Genomic DNA, 24943 nt, shown 5'->3' with positions numbered 1-24943 from the left:
ATACTCTTCTAGATAGTCCAATGGAGTACTAGTAGACTTGCAATCTGTAGGTGTTAATAAATTATACTATCTAGGAGTATAGATCATGTGTTCATTCGAGTACTCTATGCCCCTCATCGTATCCTTACCGGCATGTATTGCTAAGGAATCCCTGAGGTAGTATTGTCTACAAGACCAAATATGCCGCCAAAGCCACATGCGAGAGCAATCCAGATGATCCTGGATGCAAAGAGAGATGAGGCAGATGATGCCTGCCTAAAACAAGAGAAGGAAGCCACTTCTCCAAAGTCAAGATATGAAACAGTCATCCTATATAGATAGTAATAGGTTGTGTAGCCTGTGTAAGAGGCATGAAGTATGATTAATTGTCGTAATCATTTCTCCGAAGTTATAAAATCCCTAAATATGTTGCATTTTTCATTGTGTGACAATAAAAAATTATCATTTTAACATTATGGGTTGGTTAAACTGAAGGGAGTAGAACAAATTCTTGTATAACATGCCTTGTAGACAGGACACTACACGAGAAAGAATTTTTACATAGACTTTTGGGAAACAGAACTATAGATGAAGTTACCTTGTCTTAAATTATTGAAAATAGAAGATTAGAACCTACCGCTGTGAAGACAACATTCTAGTAGAATCTAGGAAAAATCTGTTGTAGATGCTTGCTTGGACGCATTTATATGTGTTAAATGGCTATGTGATTTTATGTGTAGTAAGTTAGGGACTGCGGGAAAATTCTTGGACTGGGTATGAGGTGTGAAAGATAATAGAGGCCTATACTACCCAAAGCACATGAATCACACTTGGATCAGGAAAAGACACAAGGTTACTATGGCAATACTAATTGAGTTCATTTTCTTTCAAAATTTCATCATTACCTTCGTTTTGGTGATGACTAAGTTGATAATTTTCATTCAAAACGCCAGCGGTCATGAAGAAATGAGTCTGAATAATATATATATATATATATATATATATATATATATATATATATATATATATATATATATATCAATGTAAGTCAACTGATTGGTTCAGATCACCATGTTAGATATAATGACCGACCTTGTCTGAAGATTAGAGAAGGATATGATACATTTAATCGATAGAAAGATTACAGTCATTGTTAAGACCGAGCAATCAATAAATAGAAATGCTACCTGCCATGATATAGGGGAACCACATTAGAACATGAAGGAAGGTGTCTTCCGCACCAGAGTTTGACTCATAGAGACAAGAGTCTTGTTCATTGTGACTACTGTTGCATTATGCAATAGAAGGTCAATAGAGCATGACCATTCGGTCTGTTACCATACCTAAAGTAAAAACCTTATTTTGGGTTGAGCTTAAGACCCATTTTGGGAAGGAGAAGGAGTCTCCATTTTGAATCGAGTTTGTAACTCGGAGATTAGGAATGAAGGTCCAACAAGGAATGAAGAGTAAGTGTAAGTTTAAGCACTACCAGCAGCTAAGAGGCCAAAGAGTTTGATACTCGTTGGGAAAGACATAGAAGTTATGGTTATTGATTAGGATGGAAAAGGCACTCGCGGGATCATTATCCAGCCTTGTTTTGCTGATGATTTCGGGACGTAATCAGCCTAAGGGGGAGATAATTGTAACACCCGCAAATTTGGGCTAGAAATTTAAGATATAATAAGAAAATATTAGCTAAAGATGTAGTAGTCGTAATTAATATCTCATGGATATAAGGAGCACTTAAATCCGACTTCTTAGGAAGAAGTCATGCTTCTTCGAAGTTTCGCGATAGAACCGACATGACTATGTGCGTCATAAAAGATGAATTTTGGATAGGTTGCTTATTAGCCTAAGTAATCTAAAAGAAAGTCATAGTAATCATAAAAGCAAACTCGTACATATAGACTACACCTAAATATGACTTCATATGAGAAATGTATGATTTTTCAAAGTTTCAGCATAGCTGTGTTAGCACAGAACCATATTTTATATCGGTGAGTGTTATCCAAAACAATCTAAATGAGAGTTGAAGATCTCATCGATATGATTCCGTAAATATAAAGACAGTCGAGAACGGATGTCGTATGAAAAAGTTATGATTTTTATACGGACTTTAACAGTCTAAGCATGTTAAAAATATAACTTTAAAAATAAACTGAGAATTAGCTGACAGAGTCTAAATGAAAGTTGTAATACTCATCGATAGATACATGTAGATATAAAGAATCTAAAAAACAGAGTTCATATGAAGAATATAGGAATTTTTGAAGATTTCATGTCGACGCCTCCTACGTATAGGCACGGTGTGCGCCTCTAAAAGCCAACCACGTAGGTCCAGCGAAGTTATGCGACGTGTCAGGAGGAGATTGGCTGACCAGTGTCAAGGCACGACGCACTCCTAGTCTGGGCACGACGAGCTTCCTCAAATTTTTGCTTATAAATACCCAACAACCTCCATTCAGTTCTCTACACTTCTCCAAACACCCTCTCTCAAAGTTGCATTCCATTGGTCTGGAATTTCTAGCATTTAGGGTATGTTGGAGAATCTCTAAAGTATCTAAAACCAACAATTAAAAGCTATCAGGTCGAAGTTCTTCCAGTGTAATTTCTAGATTTTTGTTTGGAAAATCTTTGTAAGTTACGCTACACTTAGATTGCTTTCAGTGTAACTTATATTTATATTCAAATTGGTTGTTATGAATCTATAAATAAGATTTATCAGTGATTCCATGTCAAAATACCGATTGATCTACTTAAGGGGGTGATGTGTAGGCTAGATTTACTGAGGTATTTAAAGTGGGATTTCCAAATGGACCTTACCACCGATATGATCTTAACTGGTTGCTCATTATCAGCTATAGATTAGTAGACATTGGGATTGTTGAGGAATCAAGACTATCATTAATCATAAGAAATATAAGACTAAGACTTAGTGATAATCATACCTAGGTCATATAAAAGGAAAAACTTAAGTGCTAGGCGAAGCGCTACCCAAATTTCGAGTCATCCACTTTAACAAGTGAGTGCATAATTACTTTCAGCTTACACATAGATATCAAGTATTTAATTTTCTTAGATGCCATATGTGCTTATTATCTATGTTCATGATATTTGTGCTAAATGAGATAATTATTTCTACTCACAATAAGTTATATATGTATTTTTATTATACGTATATTGTATCAGGTAAAACAGGTAGAGAGAAAAAGAGATGAAATAATGGTGAGAGACCATGCCAGAGATAAAATAGTGGTTGGAGACCATATCAGAGATAATATAATGGTGATAGACCATGCCCAAGATAAAATAGTGGTGATAGACCATAATAGAGATAGTATAATGGTGAGAGACCATGCCAACTGAGAGCAGTCATCTAGCAGAGAATTGATGATGACCATAGACTCTTCTAGATAGTCCAGTGGAACACTATCCGAGAGTATGGATCATATTTTCATTCGAGTACTGCATCCCCCTCATGGTAGCCTTACTAACATGTATTGCTAAGGAATCTCCGAGGCAGTATTGTCTACTCGTTGTTACAGAGACCCTTTAGGATAGGTTCTTGAGATTATCATTTTAGGATTGAAGAATTAAAAGAAAGGGGATGGGTATTCAGGATTAATATGTTTGGTGTGATACATACTTAAACAATATAATAATAATATTTTAGGTTTAGAACCCTATGTGCTCACCAGGCTCCCAAGCCCGACTTACCCAGTTTCTTTGTATTACAGGTAGCGATACGAAGGTACATGGATAATAATATTATGAAAGATTTGAGGAGATATAGATCATTAGTATAATAAAATATTATAAGGCCTATAATGACTATGTTTATGCTTGTGTTTCTTGTATCAGTTATGACATCCCAAGTTTTAAATAATCAATGAAAAATATTTATTCGGAAATATTTTTCTGAGACAAATTCCACAATATAAACAATACTCTCTTTTAAAATAGGAATAAAGAAAAGGTTTTTTCGGGCCGTGAAAAATGGGGATGTCATATATATATATATATATATATATATATATATATATATATATATATATATATATATATATATATATATATATATATATATATATATTTTGTGCACCTTTTTGCACACCTTTTTCGTCCCTTTTATGCATCCATTTAGTATAGTTTATTTCATTTTGAGTTCATTCCATAAAAAATCATGTTAATTACTAGAACAATCTTAGTGTCATGTTTTTACGGTCTTTTCAGATGATCTGGACGTGGAAACACTCTTTGGGAAGTGTCGGGAAGCACGAGTGAAGATATCGAAGCCATTCGATGCGAAGCAAAAAAAGTTAGAAAATCAGGATTGCACCTGGAAGCAGAGAGGAACACGGGTTGTGTTGAAATTGCACTAAAAAGTAGGTATGAGTCGTGTTTGAATAATAAGGGGCTGATGACCATGTTAAACATATGCCGTGTCATTTTAGCATATTTTGACACGGGCCGTGTTGGCTCACTATTGCAAATTTGAACATCGAACTTTGGAAACATTTTCTACATGACATGGGCCATGTTAATTACTTTATTTCAATAGGGGCCATGTTCCGCCCAATATGTAACACCATGGTTTCCAAGTGTTTACACTCTTAACCTTGTTGTGTTAATTTTTGGGATTTTGGTCCAAACGCCAGGCGTTTGGCTTTGGACGCTAGGCGTTCAAATGTCATGCGTTCTATGATGGATTCCAGCCGTTTGCACGCAGAGACCAAACCCTAATTTTTAGAGTTTGCACCATATTTAAAGAATATTATGGCCTCAAAACTCTTCACCATTCCAACCTCCATCCTCATTTTGAAAACCCTAAGTGTGTATGAGAGTTTGAAGCCTTGTACATATTTTTGGTATCATTTTAATGTGCTTGATAGAGAAGGAAGATCATTGGAGTGTTGGTGTTGCTCTAAAGCTGGTGGATCTGGAATCTTAGCATCTTGGAGCATCATTTTGTGGTATAAAGTTCTAAACTTGATCATCATGTCTCTAGATCTTGTTTATGTTAGAAGTTTATGCTTATTAGCCCTATTTTCATGGTCTTTTTGGGTTGGAGCTACCTTAGACCAAAGGAGTTGTCCTTTTGGACGTTTTACGGTGGATTAAGTGATAAAAGTGTGATCTTGGACCTTCCTTTCACTCCATGCAAGTTTTGAGGTGTCTTAATGGGTTAAGGAGTTAGAGTCTTAGCTTTTGGGCTCATTGTAACCATGCATGACCATAAAGCTTGCAACTTTATGGCTTTAGACATTCCATTATGATTGGATCTAAAGTTTGGAAGTGAGATCTTAAGCCATTAAGGCATTAGTTAAGAAATTGGTAGACAACAAGCAAATGCCAGACGTTTTCATGGGAACACTAGGCGTTCGGACGCCAAGCGTCATAGACGGAACGCCAGGCATTCTCAGCAGAAACCCAATGGGTCGATTTTGGGCCTTGGGCCATTAGGGGTTTTGGGATTAGTTTATTTGGCTTGTATATAAAGGGCAAAATGGTCTTTTGCCCTCATCATGATGAGGAACGGACTAGACCATGGGTTTGGGTTAAACCCTAATTATTGATTAGGTTGTTTCTAGTTTTGGTTTGGCGTGAGCAGCAGTGTTTGACACATACCGAGTGTCGATTCAATTATCATCAGTAGAGGTGAGACTTCTCCTGGTGCTCATGAGTCGAAGGCACCAATGCCGACTCACTAAATTGTGTATGTAGGATGCTAGTCGTCTTTGTGACCCTTGCATGTTTGTATGAGCCATGTGGTAGAATAAGCTGTATTTATGATGACCAGCTGGGTCTAGCTGTTATTAATGTGTTATGCTGTTTATGTGTGACTGAGACTGTTGATAGTCTCCAGGGTTGCTGATAACCCACCGGGCGTGTTGTTAGCCCACCAGGACTGCTGATAGTCCTTAGGGTTGCTGATAACCCATAGCTTTTTATTTTTGTTATTCCGTGTGTGGTATTTTGGGGAACTCACTAAGCTTCGTGCTTATAGTTGTTGATTTATGTGTGGTAGGTACTTCTGAGGACCGCGGGAATGCAAAGGTCTGATTGTACACATTACTTGGGAGATTTGTTACTGGGATAGTTTGAGAACTCTGATATTTTGTAATAAGGGTGTTTTAAACAATTATGTCTTTGATAAATTGGTTTATGAAACTTATTTTTGGTAAATTAAAAATGAAAAATTTGGTCTTAAATTTGAGGTGTTACACAATAACTGCCTTTTGGCATTTTTCCCTTTTTACTCAATTTCAAGATTTTAGGACATTACACACTTACACTTCATTTCCAGAGCATGTGAAGAAGGAGATTTTGAATACTACTACAAGGATTTGATTGTAATTATTTGGAAACATTTTGTTATTAGATCTGCAAGTCTCGTTGCGTATTATTTCTTGTTGATTTTTCTAGTCATGTTTGGCTAGAACCCTAATTTCTCCAACTTCATGTCTTAACTTTTTCTTTGTGATTTTAATCATATGACCTGATGTTTTCTTTCAATTTCTATTTAGTGAATTTGATTCTGTTTTAATCAAATGTTTGATTCTAATTGTAATTCTTATTGGTCATTTGAATTAAGGTTAGGTCATTCAAGTTATCTAATTGCAAAATCCATAATTGTTTTGTGAATTGGACTAGGTAACAAGGACTAATATGATTTCCATTGGATGCGTTTAGTGTAAATCTTATTCACACACTCTTACGCTCTCGAGCTTCTGAGGAATATTGGGTGTTGTTGGGAACATTCACACCAAACTTAATGCATTCTTTCAATCTAATTCTAAGAGCTTGTTTAGGTTAGGTTAGTGAGGTTAGGGTTAATCAAAGAGCTTATTTTGGTTAATTAATGTTGTGAATGGAAAGTGTTAGAGCTTGTTAACACTCTCAAGTACCAACTTAGGTAGAATTTAGTAAATATCATGTTATCTTTGAATCACATTGCTAAATTTTCATACATAGAGTTAGAGCCTTTTATAAATTCCGAATCTATTTTAATTAGTTAATTGTTTACTTGTTTCTTTAATCATTTACTTGAATTATTACATACAGAACCCTCTTTACTTTTGGTGACCAAAGTACCTTACACAAAAAGGTATAGACTTTAACCATGTGTGTCTGTGGATCGACCCTGCTTATCTGTACTGCCTTTTAGTGTAATATACCAGTGTTCTTTTGGAGTATATTGTATCCTATCATTTGTTGGGTTTGATACCCTAACAAATTGGCGCCGTTCTCGGGGATAAAATGTAACTAATTATTTTATGCGTAGATCTTTTCGTACATGTACACCATTGCCAATTGAAACGAAAATAGAGTAGACTGCAAAGAGGTTACGGAAGCAAGCCAAGCTTCGTAAGAGGCAACCGAGTTCTAGGACTTCTTTATTGTCCGCCCCTCTAGTCATTAACATTTGGGAGGAAATACCCCTCGCAATTATATCTGCATCCCCATCTGAAACAAAAACTCTCTCACTGTCACCACAACCATCCCCAACCACTCATAGAATCCAGACTTTACGCCAACAGAAACCTCAATCCCAAATCCTATAATGTCAAGTGATATTAACAACAACATCAATTGCGGTCCACCAGACCTACCTGAACAAAACCTTCATCAATGGGCGAGGCAATAGGTTACTCAACAACCTCTTTGCATAACCTATCTAGCAGCCACAAACTTTGAACTAAAATCTGCCCTCATCTGCTTACTCCCAACCTTTAAAGGCATTAAAAAAAAGACCCCCATAAGCTCCCCACTTTATTCCATATTGTGTGTGTTGGCATGAAACCACATAATGTCATGGATGATGAAATCAAGCTTAAGGCATTCCCCTTTACAGTGCAAGATGAAGCTAAAGACTGGTTTTATGATCTCCTACCGGGGACGGTAAATACATGGGCGGACCTTGAATGCCTCTTCTTAGATATATACTTCTAGGAAATGAAAGGCCTCAATCCTAATAAGAGAGATAATTGGGATCAAACAACATAATAAAGAAGAATTTCATACATACTAGGAAATGTTTAAAAAGCTTTGTGCCCGTTGCCCAAAGCATGGCATTAGCGAATATCAAATCATATAATACTTTATTGAGGTCATGAAACCTTGGGAAATGAGACTTTTCAATGCCTCAAGTGGAGGGTCTTTGACTGATAAGACCCCCACCGAGATCAGTGATCTTATCAAGAACATGGAAGAGGATTCAAAACATACGATTCAAGATGAAGATTGGTACACAGATGCACCCCGAGGAGTAAAAGAGGTGCACACTCCTCAAATTGAAGCTCAACTATTTGATTTGACTAAGTTGGTAATGATTATTGTTAAAGACAAAGGTCTGCAGCCCACACCCCGCCCTTGTGGAATATGCACTCAAATCGGGCATCCAACCAATATGTGCCCTCAATTTCAATAAGAATAATATTAAAAAGAAACTTCTATGGGAGGATATTCTTGGTATAATCGAAGATATTATGATCAACCCTAAGTCAATCAAGGGTGGAACAATAATTAAGGAATAGGTTATCGACCAATACAACGGCCTCCATACTGACAAAGACCACCATTTAAGCCTTAAAATTTTCAGCCAAGGCAGCCTTAACAACCACCTCAACAAGTGGATTCATCAAGTATGTCTTTGGAAGACATAGTATAAAGATTGGCAACTATAACTCAATCATTCCAACAAGAGACCAAAGTAAACATAAAGAATTTAAAGCAACAAATGTCACAGCTTGCCACATCTGTAAGCAAATTAGAGCCTCAAGGAAAGTTGCCCACCAAAACCGAGACCAAACAGAGGCACATGGCTTGTGCTATTACGCTAAGAGGAAAAAATGTTATGATGGTCCAAAGAAGCTGGTTTATGTTGAAGAAGAGGAAGAAGAGATAGTGGTAGAGAAGTCAGGTAAAGATCAAAAAGAGAAAAAAGAAGAAAGATCCAATCAATAGAAGCTTTGCATCCCCGAAGCCAAAGTCACTCACACCCCATTTCTCAGTAGATTGTCAAGTTCAAGGAAAGAACGAGAAAATAATGAGATTATGAAAATGTTTTGGAAGGTTGAAGTCAATATTCCAGTATTTGAGGCCATCAAGCAGGTACGTAGATATGCTAAGTTCTTGAAAGATCTTTGCACATCAAAAAAGAACTTAAGGGTAAGGAAATGGTAAAAGTGAGTGATAATGTTTCAGCGGTTTTGAAAAAAGGATGCCCTTGAAGTGCAACGATCCCGTTGTCTTTACCGTGCTTTTCAAAATGGGGAATCTTCATGTACCTAGAGCTATGCTCGATTATAAATGTCCTAACGTACTCCATTTACAAATCAATTGGTATTGGACCATTGAACAAAACCGGTGTCATCGTTCAACTTGCCGACCGGTCAATAGTACATCCAAAAGGTGTACTAGAGGATGTGTTAATGCAAGTAAATGAACTTGTTTTTCCAGATGATTTCTTTGTCTTAGATATAGGAGATGATGATTCCCCTAATTCAAGTTCCATACTTCTTGGTAGACCTTTTCATAAAACAACAAAAATAAAAATTGATGTCTACAATGGTCCTTTGTCTATGGAATTTGATGGGAAGTCATTAACTTCAGTAGTTATGAAGCCATGAGATAGCCTTCCGATTTGCATTCTCTTAATTTTCTGGATGTGATTCAGCCAGAATGCTTTAATATGTCTAACCATGATGCTTTGAAGTTATTAGTTTTGTCACAAAGTTTAGACAAGGACAAATTCAAGGAGCTTGCAAGGGTGTTCAACATAGACAAGAGATATTGGAAATTGTTAATCTTATGGATGACAAGAAGCAAATGGTGGTTGAAGAAAGAAAATCCAAGTTACCTAATGCTACATCCAAACTCCTCCCCTTGGTGATTCAAGCACCAAAGCTGGAATTGAAGACTCTCCCGGGCCATCTAAAGTATGCATATATTAGAGAGGAAAACACCTTACCAGTCATATGTAGTGGTGTTTATTATGATGACATGTGTGGAATTAAGAATGATTTAGTGAATCATCAAGTAAAATCAAGAACATGAACACAAGATCTAAATAATTCTTTTAAGCTCTCATTAGTTTCATAGAAAGAGTACAAAATGGGTTTTGCAAGATTCTCTCTCTAAACTAATCTCTCAAAATGTTCATTAGATAAAATGAGTGTCACTCACTTCCTTATAAAGGAAAGACAACTCATTATGCACACACAAAGGAGTAAGCCCTCATAACATCCAAGAGTGACTTTGCACCCTTACATTCTCCCCCTCAAAGTTAGGATTGGATGTCCGGCTTCAATCTCCAACGAGCACGCGCGATCAAGACCAAACTCCCCCTTGAAGTAAACACCGGTCTTCAAATCCGCAAATGAAAGATCCGCTTCGAATACCCATCATTCTCCCCCTTTTTATAATCAAAAAATGATTATAAAACCCATTAAGGGTGAGAAGCGCCCGAGGAATGAACGATATAATACTCCCCCTTGATGTGTGCCAAAAATGAAACACCAAAAATCTTGCACGGAAAAACAATAATGAAAAAGCCACAAAAATTTTCCAATTTATGAAAATTTTTGACTTTTTGGGTGAAATTTGCAAGACTTTTCAAAAACCGGGTATAAATTGTCACTTTCTGAAACTTGCAGGGACCCATTGCCCCAAAACCAGCCTAATATGCGAAACTCTATCCCATTTGCAAAACTGGGCATAAAGCGTAAATTCGCACAAACTGTAAGGACCATAAATGCATTTTCTTCAACTTCTCAACAAAAAACAGTCCTTTTTCGAATTGGGGCAAAACTGTCAAACTTTCGAGAGTATAGGGACTGCTTACGAAACTTTTCCATTTGTCTTCAAAACTAACGAAAGTTGTGTCCAAACTGTCGAAAATTTGTAAATTGTGTCAAACTTTCGAAATATTAAGGGCTATTTTCGAAACTTCATGTTTTCTTCTTCCCCAAATCTAACGAAAATACACAGACGAAAGATTTTCCTTCCCCTTCGTTAGTTTTAATCCCAAATCCACAACCCATTTTCTGCTCCTCTTCGTTCAATCAGAGCACACGAAATCCTCAGCACCTTCGTACAAAATCTTTCTCTCTCATTTGAACGAAACTTTTTACCTTCCCAATAGTTAGATTCAATCACCCAATCCAAAACAATTCGTCTATCGCATCTTCGTTATTACAGTTCTTCCCAAATCATCAAGCCATTTACACCAAACCAAAATCGATTTCGTTCAATCCTTTTATCATCGACTCCAAATCAAGTTCAATTCCAGTTTGTCCCCAAACCATCTCAGTTGATATCAATTCCAATAACCAATCCAAACTCCAAACTTTCGAAATCATTGCAAATCAACTATTGATTATAGACTCCAACTTTCGCTTTTCAAAACCATCGACCACATTTCATCTGCTTTGAGTTCAAAATCAAATAATCAAAATCGATTCTCATATGACCCATTTTGACTTCGTTCTCCCATTTTGACTTAGAACCCATCGATTCGTTATGCTCAGTTCGTTCTCAAGCAACGACCATCTACCTGTAACGATTCGAAATCAAAATCAATCCTTCCAAGTCGATTCCAAATGTCGACTAAACACCCAATACCATTCTATATCATTCAAAATCAACTTCTAAACTTGATTCCAGGTCTTCGTTAACAAGTCTTTCTCACCAAAATCGAAATCAATAAGCCTTCCCCTTTCAAAATTAACAATTAACCCTTCAAAATCGATCCTTCCTGTAGACTCAAAATCAATAGAACACAGTTTGACTTCAACAAGTCAACTCAGATTGAAATCATCAATTCGTTCTCTAGAACTGAACATCACCATTAACCTATTTCGACTTCCAATAATCACCAATCCAATTTCGAACCAAATATATACGTCGAATTCCAATTCTTTCATCAATTGAATTTAACCCTACATCGAACTCAACTTCGTTCGACTTCAAGACTTCATCAGTTGAAATCGGAATCACAAACAATATCAATAGACATATTCGATTGTCAACCAATTCCAATCAATCATAGAACACAAATGAAGTTGAAAATTGATTATCGAGTCAAAGCATAGCCACCAGATGCGAAGAAAACAAGTGAACGAAAGTTAAAATTGAAAAGCAATTTCAACCAATTGATTTCGATTTCAGTAACCTAACAGTCAAAATCGAAATTGATCCCAAGAACATCCAATGTGAATGGCAACTTTCGATCATCATCAGTTCGTATGAACAAGAACATTTGAGAGTACAAGCACTGTAAGCGTGTGATGAGGAACAAACGAAATGTTTCATATCTGTTTAATGAATTCTTTGGGTTTCAACAGTGAATTCGGATAAAAAAACGGAATGACTAATCATTTTGGGCTCAGTTAAAAAAAATCATAAACAGTAAATGACTTGATTTGGGCTCAATGATAAATCGGATGAACAGTAACAAACTTATAGAAAATGATTTTGATTTTGTGATTTGATAAAAAAAAATAATTGGATCAATCAATGGGGTTGAAACGGGTTTGATCCAATGAGACAAATCGATCAAAAATGAAAAACAAAAAAAAACATGAATCGAAATCATGGATGTTTTGGAATCCATTTGAAAATTTGAGATGCCTTTTTGACGAATCGAGTTCCATTTTCAACAAACGAATCGAATTTAGAAGATCTTGGTTCTTTGGTTGGAACGAGAAAATCTCCAATTTGAACATTGTACCACCCATTATGCGAGGTGTACAACTCGTTCTTCGTGTTCTTCGTGTTCTTCAACGATCCAAGAACATCTTCAAAAGAACCACCAATACTTTTGGGTTTTGACTTCAAATTCATTGCAACCTTTGGAGATTGTTGCTTTGGAACCCAAATTTGCTTCACGGATTTCAGATTCACAACAACATTTGACGATTTTTGTGAATAAACCCGCTTGTTCTTCCGTTTAATCTTCTTCTTTTTCTTTCTCATCTTTTTGCATCTTGAAGACTTGATTTCATGAACAAACCCACTTTCCACAAGGAATCATTCCTTCAAACGAATTCCGATAAGGAATCATTCCTTCAAACGAATCACAAGAACACAAAATATCATCGGTTTGAACTCCAATCGAGCAAAAAACTTTTTCATCGTGAGAATCAACTTGAACTCCTTTTTCTTGAACATCAAGAACATCAAGAACATGATGATCATCAAGAACATCTTCAATAACCTTAAGAGCATGAAGATCACTTGGGTTTTCAACAAGAGAAATATATCTTTTATTAAACAAATCTCTTTCTTCTCCTTCTTTTCGGTTATCGCTTGCAACTAACTTCATAATGAAAAGATCATACAAACATTAAATCTTCAAAAGTGGTTGAAATATCAATCTTCCATGATCATCCTTCAAACCTCCATAAGAAATCAAAGTTTCTTGCGAAATCAACCCACTTAACACCAATCCATAGAATTGATATTCGTTGACTTTGTATTTCAAATCTTTAACAATCACAACCCAAGAATCATACTCCAAACGCACCATGATCTCAAAAACTTGAAGATTTCTAGAGAGAGAAAGTGATTTTGAATGGGTTTTCTAGAGAGAGAAAGTAAAAATCACTTGAATTCTAGTGAAGAAAATCGAATTTTGAATAGAATCAAAGATGAATTCGATTTCTAGAATCCAAATACTCTCTAAATCATGAAGATCAATAAGAACATGAAGAATCACCAAATCAAGATAGCCATCAAGGATCAATTCTTGATCCAATCAAGAACACCCGCTTTGATACCAATTGTAGTGGTGTTTATTATGATGGCATGTGCGGAATTAAGAATGATTTAGTGAATCATCAAGTAAAATCAAGAACATGAACACAAGATCTAAATAATTCTTTTAAGCTCTCATTAGTTTCATAGAAAGAGTACAAAATGGGTTTTACAAAATTCTCTCTCTAAACTAATCTCTCAAAATGTTCATTAGATAAAATGAGTGTCACTCACTTCCTTATAAAGGAAAGACAACTCATTATGCACACACAAAGGAGTAAGCCCTCATAACATCCAAGAGTGACTTTGCACCCTTACATCATATTTTCCAACAAGTTGTCAAGAAAGGAAGAGGAGGAGTTGATCACCTTGTTGAAACACTATAAGAAAACAATAAGGTGTAAAATCACAGACATAAAGGGGTTGAACCCTTCCTTTTGCATGCATAAGATCTTGATAGAGGAAGACTTCAAGCCAATGATGGAGGTGGCGAAGAAAGAAATTATGAAGCTTTTAGATGCAAGTGTTATTTACTCCATCTCTGACAGTAAATGGGTTAGTTCCATTCAAGTGGTCCCAAAGAAAGTCAGAGTTAATGTTGTTAAAAACTCCAAAGGAGAATTCGTTCTCACTCGTGTGCAAAACGGGTGGAGGGTTTTTATTGATTACTGACAACTAAATGCTTCTATAAGAAAAGACCATTTCCCCTTGCCATTTATTGGCCAAATTTTAGAGATATTGGCGGGTAAATCTCACTATTATTGTTTAGATGATTTCTCGGGTTTTCATCAAATTTCGGTAGCCCTAGAAGACCAAGAGAAAACCACCATCACTTGTCCCTTTGACACATTTTCCTATAGCCGTATGCCTTTTGGTCTATGCAATGCCCCCATAACATTTTAAAGATGCATGGTGATCATTTTTTCTGAATATGTTGAAAACATCATTGTAGTCTTGATGGATGATTTCACAGTTTATGGAGACTCCTTTGATGTATGTGTAAGCAGTTTAACAAAAGTTTTGATATGGTGCATTGACACAGATCTTATGCTTAACTATGAGAAATGCCATTTCATGGTGGATAAGGGACTGATTTTAGGTATATTATGTCCTATAAAGGCTTGGAAGTTGACAAGGCCAAGATTGTTATCAAGAGTCTTCCTTACCCGAAAATGCTTGGGAAGTTCATTCGTTTCTTCGTCATGCAAGTTTCTATCGGCGCTTCACCAAGGATTTCTCAAAGATCACGGTTCCGATGTGTCAAATCCTCCAAAAAGATGTTGAATTTGAGTTTACGCAACCATGCAAGGATGCTTTTGATCCTTTGAAAGACCTACTCACTTCCGCTCCCATCATCCAACCATCTAATTAGGATCTCCCGTTTGAGATCATGTGCGATATGAGCAACACGACTGTTGGGGCGGTATTGGGCCAAAAAGTTGATCGAGCACATCATGTCATCTATTATGCATCTAAGATTCCAGACGGGGCACAAAGCAACTACACCACCACAGAAAAAGAGTTGCTTGCTATTGTCTTTGCGCTATAGAAGTTCGGACAACACCTCTTCGGGACTAAGTTGATCATCTATTCGGACTATGCAACTATAAACCACTTACTAACCAAGAAAGGTTCGAATATGAGGTTAATATGATGGATGTTACTATTGCAAGCGTTAGATATAGAGATTAAAGATAAATACGGGAAATAGAATTTGGCTGCGGATCACCTTAGCCGTATTGTATCACCCAAAGATATGACACAAATATGTGACTCATTTTTGGATGAACACTTGTTCATGACCAAAGAAGCACCATGGTATGTGGATATTGTAAACTAGTTGGTCACAAACAAATTTCCCCCGGAATCCACACGTTGGCGAGAAGACAAGATCAAGAAGGAATCAAAAAGTATGTGTGGGATGAGCCATACCTTTGGAAGTATTATACAGACCAAATGATCCGAAGGTGTGTTGAGCAAAATGAGGTACAATTCATACTTAACTTTTGTTATTCCTATACTTGCGGAGGTCACTTTGGATCCCAAATGACAACTCAAAAAATTTTAGATATCCGATTTTATTGACCTACCTTTTTTCATGATGCTTATGTACTATGTGCACATTGTGATAAGTGCCAAAAATCTGGGCCCATGATTGTCATTTAAAGGACAACTTCCAAGGTTGACTCTGTTGAGACTTTTTTGAAATGAGAACAATAAATGGATAATTGGTAATTAACTTTCATAACCCTAGTGTGACAAGAAGAATTATGAAATTTAGATAAAAAAACAAAATTTTACTTTTATTTTGAAACTTTCTTAAGCTTATTTTCTTAGTTTCTTTTGTACATATGCTATTTTCATTATTTTTTTTTGCATGCATTCGTTCTTATCCCCTTTAGGATCTTTCTGTCCCCTTTTATTCTATCTTTTTTCCATCTAGAAATCATCATGTTTTGTCTAATTCTCGTTCTTTCTTGAGGACAAGAAATGTCTAAGCTTGGTGAGATTTGTTAGGTGCACTGTGTACCTTTTTGCACATCTTTTTCGTCCCTTTTATGCATCTATTTAGTATAGTTTATTTCATTTTGCGTTTATTCTATCAAAAGTCATGTTAATTAATAGAACAACCTTATTTGCCTGTTTTTACGGTCTTTTTAGGTGATCCGGAGGTTAAAACCCGCTTTGGGTAGTGTCGGGAAGCATAGGTGAAGATATCAGAACGATTGGATACGAAACGGAAAAAGTTGGAAAATCAAGATTGCACATGTGGAAGCAGAGAGAAGAGAGAAACACGGGCCGTGTTGGAATTGCACTAAAAAAGTAGGTATGGGTCGTGTGTGACCAAAAAGGGGCTGCAACCCCTTAATTATTGTTTAGCGAGAACGTTGTGCCCGTATTTGTATTTATAAAAACTTCTATAAGTTGTTATCACAATCCAAAGAAGTAAACATCCAAATTTAGGTGGTTGACTGATTATTCTTTGTTCCGTTAATCACTTACTTGACCTTCATGAATAGTAGGAGCGAGCAATTATTTCATCGACGTTGTTCTCTTGATATCTCCAACGAAATGCACATGCATTCAATCAAAAAATAAATCAGGACCAAAATTCCATTCAAATATCTTAACAAATAATCCGCATAATTTTAGCCAAAATCAACCTTAAACGTACAAAATGAAAGGTACAATTAGCGGTAGAAGGCCCACTAGAATTTGCTCTCCACAAGTCACCATGCCATTGCTGTTTAATAAGAAAATCCAAAATCAAAATCAAAACTCTAAAAGGAAGTGTTATATGTAGGGTGAAAGGCTAAATCCAAATTAAAGCCAAAATCCATGACAATGCCTAAACATTAGATATAATCCTAAACATAATGTGTTTCTCTATAGTAATACTAAAATAAAATCAACTCATTTTTAAATTTAAAAAAAAAGAAAAAAAGAAAAAGCAACTCCTACTCCCATCACCTTTGGTTAAAAAATTAAATCCGTATACAAGTTAAACTTTATTATGAGGTACCTCACCATTTACAACAATCAATCAAATATAGTATTAATTATACGTACTCTACTTGAATATGCCTAACGTTTGACAACGAGTGATTTTGGTAATTTGGTGTATAAGAACAACAACCTCCACACATTAATTACAATCTTCATCAACAAACGAAAAATGAAATCCATAATTTCAATAGCGTTTCTTCTTCAAGCAATCATCAACGCCGTTAATCTCGTCACAGCTCAATTCCCCACAGACCCTGCCTTCAGATGCAGAGACACAGGCAACTACATAACAGGGTCTGATTACAGCACAAACCTCAAAACCGCATTGAATGCGGTCGGCAATATGGACAAGTATAATGGCGGATCATTCAGTTCATCCAAAGGCGAGAAAGAAACAGCATATGTCATGGCTCTTTGCTCCGGTGTTTCTATCAATTGGGGTGGAAACTGTAAGGACTGTATATACCAGTTGACCACTTCACTTGCAGTCACGTGCAAGCTTCAAAAAGAGGCTGTGATGTGGGGTTCAAATTGTATGTTACATTACTCAGATCGTAAAATATTTGGAGTTCTTGATGATTGGGTTCGGATCTTTTTACCAGATAAAAAAGGAAGTCTTGCGAATAAGCCAGATCAGTTTGACAAAGCTTTGTCTGATTTGATGAAGAAATTACAGGGGCTAGCAGCCAAAGGTACCGATAAAAAGTCTTCATTTGGGACGACAGTTTATGAAAGAAGACTTGTGTATGGGGCTATGCAGTGTACAGCTGACTTATCCAAGGAGCTGTGCACTAAATGTTTACAAAATATAATTCTGGCGCACCATACTTGTTGTAGCGGAAGAATGGCTGCCAGAATGTTGTTACCCAATTGTTTTTTCAGTTACTCGGGTGAACATTTTTCCAAATGGAAATCATAACTCTAGCAGGTGTACACATGATTAGGGCATCCAAAATCCATTGAATTCGGAACTTCATTGTCATATCATTTTTGAGTAAACCTTAATTTAATTGCTGGACAAACAATTTGGTGACTTTCTTCGGTCATGATTTTAGCAAAGAATATATGTTTAATATAATAAAGAGTTGAATCCAGATAAACAAGAAAATCATAAACCTTTTCATTCACCTTAAACCCAAGGGAATACAGTAGCACCATAAATCTCTCGGCATGTTGTGTTCCACGAAACCATCTTCTTTTTCGAATCAGTGACTCCAAACAACCCACCACTTTGAGTTTCTCAACACCCAAGACCACCAAACCTCCTCTTCTGGTTCTGCCGGGACAACACCACTGATGCCACCACACCTTTCTCAGCCTCCACCCCATCATCCACTGCATCCTCCTCCTCATCTATCGTTGTCACTCTAACAAACCCTCCACCTCGTTTGGCTGCCCCAAATATTGTGATCGTTCCCAATAGATATTTTTCCCGCCAAATTCTTAACCAACATTAATGGCTTTAGTATATACATATAATTGTTGGTTTTCATCACGTAACACACTTTATAGATTATGATTCTCTACAAGTTTAGACAATAAGGTCGAAATGGCACTCTAACAGTAGTAGTGACACCCTAATTGACGGAGGTAAAACCACAATAAATATTAAGCAAACTATATAATTGACGAGTGAAAACTATATAATTGACGAGTGAAAACCAAAACCACAATAAATATTAATAATAGTATGAAACATTTATTTCTTGATAATTAAGTAATATGCATGCAGGAGGAACACGAAAGTCATCAAAGAGTATTTATAAAATTATGTGATTATAATTTTACTGGAAGCTAAAGGGGTAAAGATTTCCATTAAGGTCATCCACAATGGGAGTTATACGATGGTTTAATGGAATAAATGTGAATATAATATAGAGGAGAGAGAGTGTGGAGTTGAATGACCATTGAACGGTAGAATGAAGTTGTAATTGAAAATTTATTAAGTTTTTAAGAATTAAAGTGAATGTGTATATTCTCTTTCCTAGTTGGCAATCCATACAACTCTCCATGGGTTTAATCCATTGGAGACGGCCTAATTATGATTAATATATTGAAGTTGTTGCTCAATATATAATTGCATGTTATATATGTAGCTGAAATGGAAATGGAAATGGGTGTAGTAGGATCTTTACAATTCGATTTGGTCACCATTGAAGCAGCTACCAATAGTTTCTTTGATGCAAACAAAATTGGTCAAGGCGGATTTGGTCCGATTTATAAGGTACACGTGCAGTTGATAATTTTTTTATATTTTGTATAAGTCGATATATTATGTATGTTATTCGTATAACATAATTAGATTTAATTAGCATGTATATGTATCCCTTGTTATGAAATTAGATAGAATTCCATTTATATCCCTTGTCCACAGCCGAACCACCAACGGTTACATGCCTCCATGGACATGGGCACTACTTATCACTCATCGTAGTCTAGAGTTTCTATTTTATCACATCTTAGGTCTCGTTATTTCATTCAATGTCATAAGGAACCTAACTCCAATCTTTGTAATTCTTGAAAAATTGAGTTGCAAAAGATGTTGAGGGAGTAATTTGGAGTTTGCGGTCGAGTGTACCTTTGACGCACCATCATAATGTAAACTCTTGCTCATTGACAACTATATGCAACATACCTAGATCTATCCCATATTTTATGTAAGAGTTATACAAATATTGTCTCTTGGTTAGTGACAAATATACATTAGGGGTGTTTGAGATTGCTTATTTAAAGTGTTTATTAGCTTATTGCGGTTTGTCATAATGTTATCTCTTGCTTATTGACAGTTAGGTCCCAAACCGCAATAAGTCAATAAACACTTTAAATAAACAATCTCAAACACTATATTACTTCTTACTTGTTTAAAACAGCTTATTAGATGGAGTCATCCATAAACCTTTTTACCATTCTACCCCCAATTTAGTCCTTAGAGACTTTTTGGCGCTACTTATTATTCGATTCCAGTTAATTAAAGATTTGAAGGTTTATTTTTGCCGAAGCTTTTTTTTTCGTCTCAAGGTAGAGTTTGTGGAAAATGCTTCAAAACCTTTTTTTTGCACAAGCAATGTGTTGTTAGTGCACCATTTTATGTAAGTGTTGCGTTTGAGTGTGATGCATTAGGGTAGTACTTTCTTTTTATGCAACCAACCTTTTTCCCATTGCTTCTGCATAATTATTAGTTCATGTGGAATTCGAAAATACAATTAATTATGTAGTTATTAGATGGTTACTAGGCTAGGACGCCCAATTTATAAGGAATGCTTCCTTTCTTTTAGGAGTTTTGGAATATGATTATGATTCTTGTGAGACTATTATATAAAGCCCCTTGGATTATTTATTACCTATTATTCCATTACATCTTCTTTCTCTCCTCTCGCGTTGGAGACTTATCAGCCATATAACTTTTTGATAAGAGTGACATTTCATAGTAGGTTTTCTTGATTTTGGGTTTCCACTTTAAATCATTGTGTTTGTTTGGTTGTTCTATGTTGATCATTTTTATAACAATAACCTGGTTCAAGGAGGTCTAGACTTGGATGATTCTCTTTGCTCGTTTGGCACGGATGTTCGGCAATGTACAAATCATGTGTTTTCGAGTTGTGCAATTTCCATAACTGTTTGGAACAAAATTGAAATATGGTGTGAGATGAGCTTATCTAGATGTTGAAAGCATGGTGATGTGCTTGATGCAATCAAGGAGATGAAGGCAAATAACGAGTTTAGAATGGTGTTTGATTGGGTGGTTGGGGTAGCCATATGTTGAACTTGTGGTAGTATCAAAGAATACTGTTGAATTAAATCGTTTTGCATGGTTTTAAATGAGAATATCAGATACATGGTTTTAAATCAGAAACGTATAACAAACTAATCAGCTGAAGAACAGTTGCTCAAATAAACAAGGGTTGATCCGAACTATTCTTCTCAACAGCAAGGGTAGATGCAAACAGAAGAACAGTTGCTCAAATCAATAAACTAATGAAACTTGAGGCTCAATCTTACCTGAATACTGAGTCATCGCTGCCTTGCTGGTCGATGAATTCAGAGCACGTGGCTGCAGGGGAGTGGAGAATTCGGAGTCTGTGGTCGCTACCTGCAATTGGAGAAAACCCAGATGGAGAATTCATCAATACAACATGAATGTTTGGAAGCCCTTCATAATGAATGTTTGTCAAGACAGGGGAACGATCAACAGTATTAATTCCTTCTATTCAAGGTAGACGAACAAGCAATTAGGGATTTTAGGGGGTGCGGAGAAATACGATTGATGTATCCAGGCAGTGAAAAGGCATTTAGGATTAAGGACATTATGGTCCATTAACTTTTTATTTTAGTTATAATGTTTTAAGAATATAAAAAAAAAGGATTATTAAAATATTAAAAATTATCAAAAAATTAGATATGAGTATATATATGATATTATTAAAAAACATTAAGAATAAGAAAGGCGAATACAATATTTAAATGTTTAACACCATAAAATGAAATCAACTCATTTTGAAATTTAAAAAAAGAAAAAGAAAAAAAAAATCAACTCATTTTAAAAATTAAAAAAAAGAAAAGAAAAAAGAAAAAAGAAAAAGCGACTCCTACTACCATCACCTTTGGTTAAAGAATTAAATCCGTAGACAAGTTAAACTTTATTTTGAGGTACTCACCATTTACAACAATCAAACAAATATATTAATTATACGTAACTCTACTTGAAGATACCTAACATTTGACAACGATTGATTTTAGTAATTTGGTGTATAAGAGCAATAAGCCCCACACATTAATTACTATCTTGATCAACAAACGAAAAATGAAATCCATAATTTCAATAGCTTTTCTTCTTCAAGCAATCATCAACACTGTTAATCTCGTCACAGCTCAATTCCCCGCAGAGCCTGTCTTCAGATGCAGAGACACAGGCAACTACACAACAAGGTCTGATTACAGCAGAAACCTCAAAGTTGCATTGAATACTGTCGGCAATATGGACACGTATAATGGCGGATCATTCAATTCATCCATAGGCGTGAATGAAGCAGCACATGTCATGGCCCTTTGCTCCGGTATTTCTACCCATTGGGGTGGAAACTGTAAGGACTGTATACACAAGTTGACTGTTCAACTTTCAATCAAGTGCATGGATCAAAAAGAGGCTGTGATGTGGGGTTCAAATTGTATGATACATTTCTCTGATCGTAAAATATTAGGAGCTCTTGATGATTGGTCTCGGTTCACTTTACCAGATAATCAAAAAGGAAGTCTTGTGAATCCGCCAGCTAACTTTGACGAAGTTATGTTTTATTTTATGCGTAGATTAAAGATGGACGCATCCCGAGGTACTAAAGATAAAAAGTCTGAATATAAGATAAATTTTAGAAATCAACCTGTGTATGGGGCTATGCAGTGTACTGCTGACTTATCCAGGGAGCTGTGCGAAAAATGTTTACAAGGGTTAACGGATGCGCACCGTTATTGTTGTAGCGGAAGAAAGGCTGCGAGAATATTCTCACCCAATTGCTTTTTTAGATACTCAGGGTGAAGATTTTTCCAAATGGAAAACATAACTCTTGCAGGTGTACTCATGATTAGGGCATCCAAAATCCATTGAATTCCGAACTTCAGTTTAATGGATTGTCATATGATCTTTGAGTAAATCTTAATTTAATTGCTCGATAAACAATTTCATGACTTTCTTCGGTCATGAGTTTAGCAAAGACTATACGTTTAATATAAAAAAGAGTTAAATTCAAACCATCAATAAAATCATTAACCTTTTCATTCACCTTAAACCCAAGGAAATACGTAGCAGCAAGGCAAGTACACATCGGAAGTACGGAACACCATGCAAGTCATTTAATTCAATGTTCTAATAAAAGTAATTGGTATTATGTTAAGCTTGTTTGTTAAATATAGATATATTAGGTTACAGTTTCATTTATGTAAATCTGTTGTCTTTTCCATTTCAAGTAATTTATTGTATGATGTATATATGGGCTTCTCCTTCGAAGAGTAATAGTGTAATTAAATATTGTGTTGCCTTTCTTGATATACTCTTATTTCCTTTGGGTTTAATTATTATCGAATGTTTTTTTTTCTAAAGTCTTACATTTTCGTTTACACATTAAAAATCAATTCCAAAGTGATATTCAATCCTTTGGATGTGATATGGATTAGCAATGCCTAGTTTCAACAACTTTATTACAAAAATGGAATCCACATCCACTTCTCAGGCCTACATACTTCCCAAAAAGTTGGAAGTCCAAGAGAATGCCATGTAGTATCAATAATGTTGTACTAGAAAAAGACTAACATAATACGGCTAATGTATGTATCCCATACTAGAAAAAGTGAAATTGAAATCTAATAGGGCTTAAATTTTAATCAAAATTTTGCTTATTTGAATGAATAGGCTAGGTTGTTTGTCCATCCATTCTAATACGGCTCACAATTAGATTCAAATACAACTATTTTAAATCAAGTACGGCTACTTCAAATTGACACCCTCTCCCGCTAAACCCAACATAGAAAAACCACCATCTTCCACATATTTCATAAGCTTCATGATTCAGGTGCCTGAAATAGCAAATATGGTCAGTTTCATCATGACTCGTTTGAATTCAAAATGGGTTCAATTTGTTTCATCTACTTTACACTGTGATGTTCTCGAGAATTTGTTTTTACATGTATTTGTCTTTTTTTGGTTAATACTGAAAATTGCAACTTGAAGTATGATAGAGATTGGATATGGTCTTTCTTTGGGGTCTGCTGAATTTAATCGGGTTGTTCTCATCAGATGCAAAATTCGAATTTTGTTTAAAGAGATGTTTATGTGGTTCTAAGGTTATCAGGCGGAAAAGTGGTTTTTGGATGCTCTGGTGCTATTGGTTCAATAATCTGATGAGATATAGTCGGTTGAAGAATCCTATGGATTATGTTTCTTTTATTCTTTGGAAGGACCGGCATAAATGTGTTACTAAATTCAGAAGGAAGATCATCAATTTAAAATTTTCAAATAAAAGGCAATTTCGTCTTTTTTAGTGGATATAACTCTTGACAGTATTAAAGTTGATTTTATGGTTCTGGGTTATTTTGACTAGAAAATAAAAGATAAGAGATGTTTAGAAAGGAATTTGAATTCTTGCTATAATAATTTGGAAAAAGGGTATTTCAGTCTTTTTTTTGATATTTTTAATATGCGGCAGATCGATATTCGAGTTTATGCTAGACAGGTGGGGGTTCAAATTTGGTTTGAAGTCTTTTGGGTCTGGTGCAATAATAAGTTCCAAGGGTACTTTATTCCTTTTATGGATTGTAACAAGAACGTGCATTTTTTTATGTGATAGCAATTAGAGTTTCAATTCCTATTGTGGTAATAGAATCATTTGCAATTGGATTGAGGGGATTCGCTACCTTTATTATACTAAAAGATCTAATGGGTATTTTGTTAATAAAAAAAGAATTGATAGGAATTATTCTTTTTTTCGATTCAAATCCTTGCTATTTTGATTTTACTCATTATTATTGCATAAGTAGTTGTTGGTGTGCTCAAGCCATGGAAAAGTGGCAATGGTGATTAGTGTCTTTGCATACATATAACACCCATTAAGAGTTTGAGTTTGAGTATGAGGTCTTATTATTATAATATTAACCTTATTCTTTTATAAATTGTGAGCATTTTTTATTTTTTAGTTTTCAAATTATTGACTTA

At 35.5% G+C, this 24943-nt stretch overlaps 1 protein-coding gene and 1 long non-coding RNA gene across 4 annotated transcripts in view; one reads left to right on the top strand and one right to left on the bottom strand.

Annotated features, from left to right (window-relative positions):
- The window catches only part of LOC145124088 (uncharacterized), a 39829-nt gene extending 18315 nt beyond the window's left edge, over positions 1–21514 (bottom strand). For 2 of the 3 annotated variants that reach the window (XR_013715504.1, XR_013715506.1), the window contains exons 1-3: positions 21244–21514; positions 16902–16981; positions 16741–16799 (exon numbers count right to left, since the gene is read on the bottom strand). This is a non-coding gene — a long non-coding RNA (uncharacterized LOC145124088). The remainder of the gene's footprint in view (positions 1–16740; positions 16800–16901; positions 16982–21243) is intronic. The other variant, XR_013715505.1, reaches the window with a different exon arrangement.
- Positions 21515–22045: 531 nt separating this feature from the next.
- LOC145126532 (antimicrobial ginkbilobin-2-like protein) lies at positions 22046–22774 on the top strand. Its single transcript, XM_079061883.1, has one exon. The coding sequence runs from the start codon at positions 22046–22048 to the stop codon at positions 22772–22774; it is 729 nt and encodes a 242-aa protein (XP_078918009.1).
- The last annotated feature ends 2169 nt before the right edge of the window (positions 22775–24943 follow it).

This window comes from Lactuca virosa, chromosome 7 (assembly GCF_052849685.1).
Source record: "Lactuca virosa cultivar CGN04683 chromosome 7, Lactuca_virosa_CGN04683_v6, whole genome shotgun sequence".
Lineage (NCBI taxonomy): Eukaryota > Viridiplantae > Streptophyta > Magnoliopsida > Asterales > Asteraceae > Lactuca > Lactuca virosa.
The sequence above is the reverse complement of the archived record's forward strand: the minus strand, read 5'-3'. Positions and strand labels throughout refer to the sequence as shown.

What these genes read in the sequence shown, in the direction of transcription:
- LOC145126532 (XM_079061883.1), top strand. Translation starts at nt 22,046, where the DNA reads ATGAAATCCATAATTTCAATAGCTTTTCTTCTTCAAGCAATCATCAAC.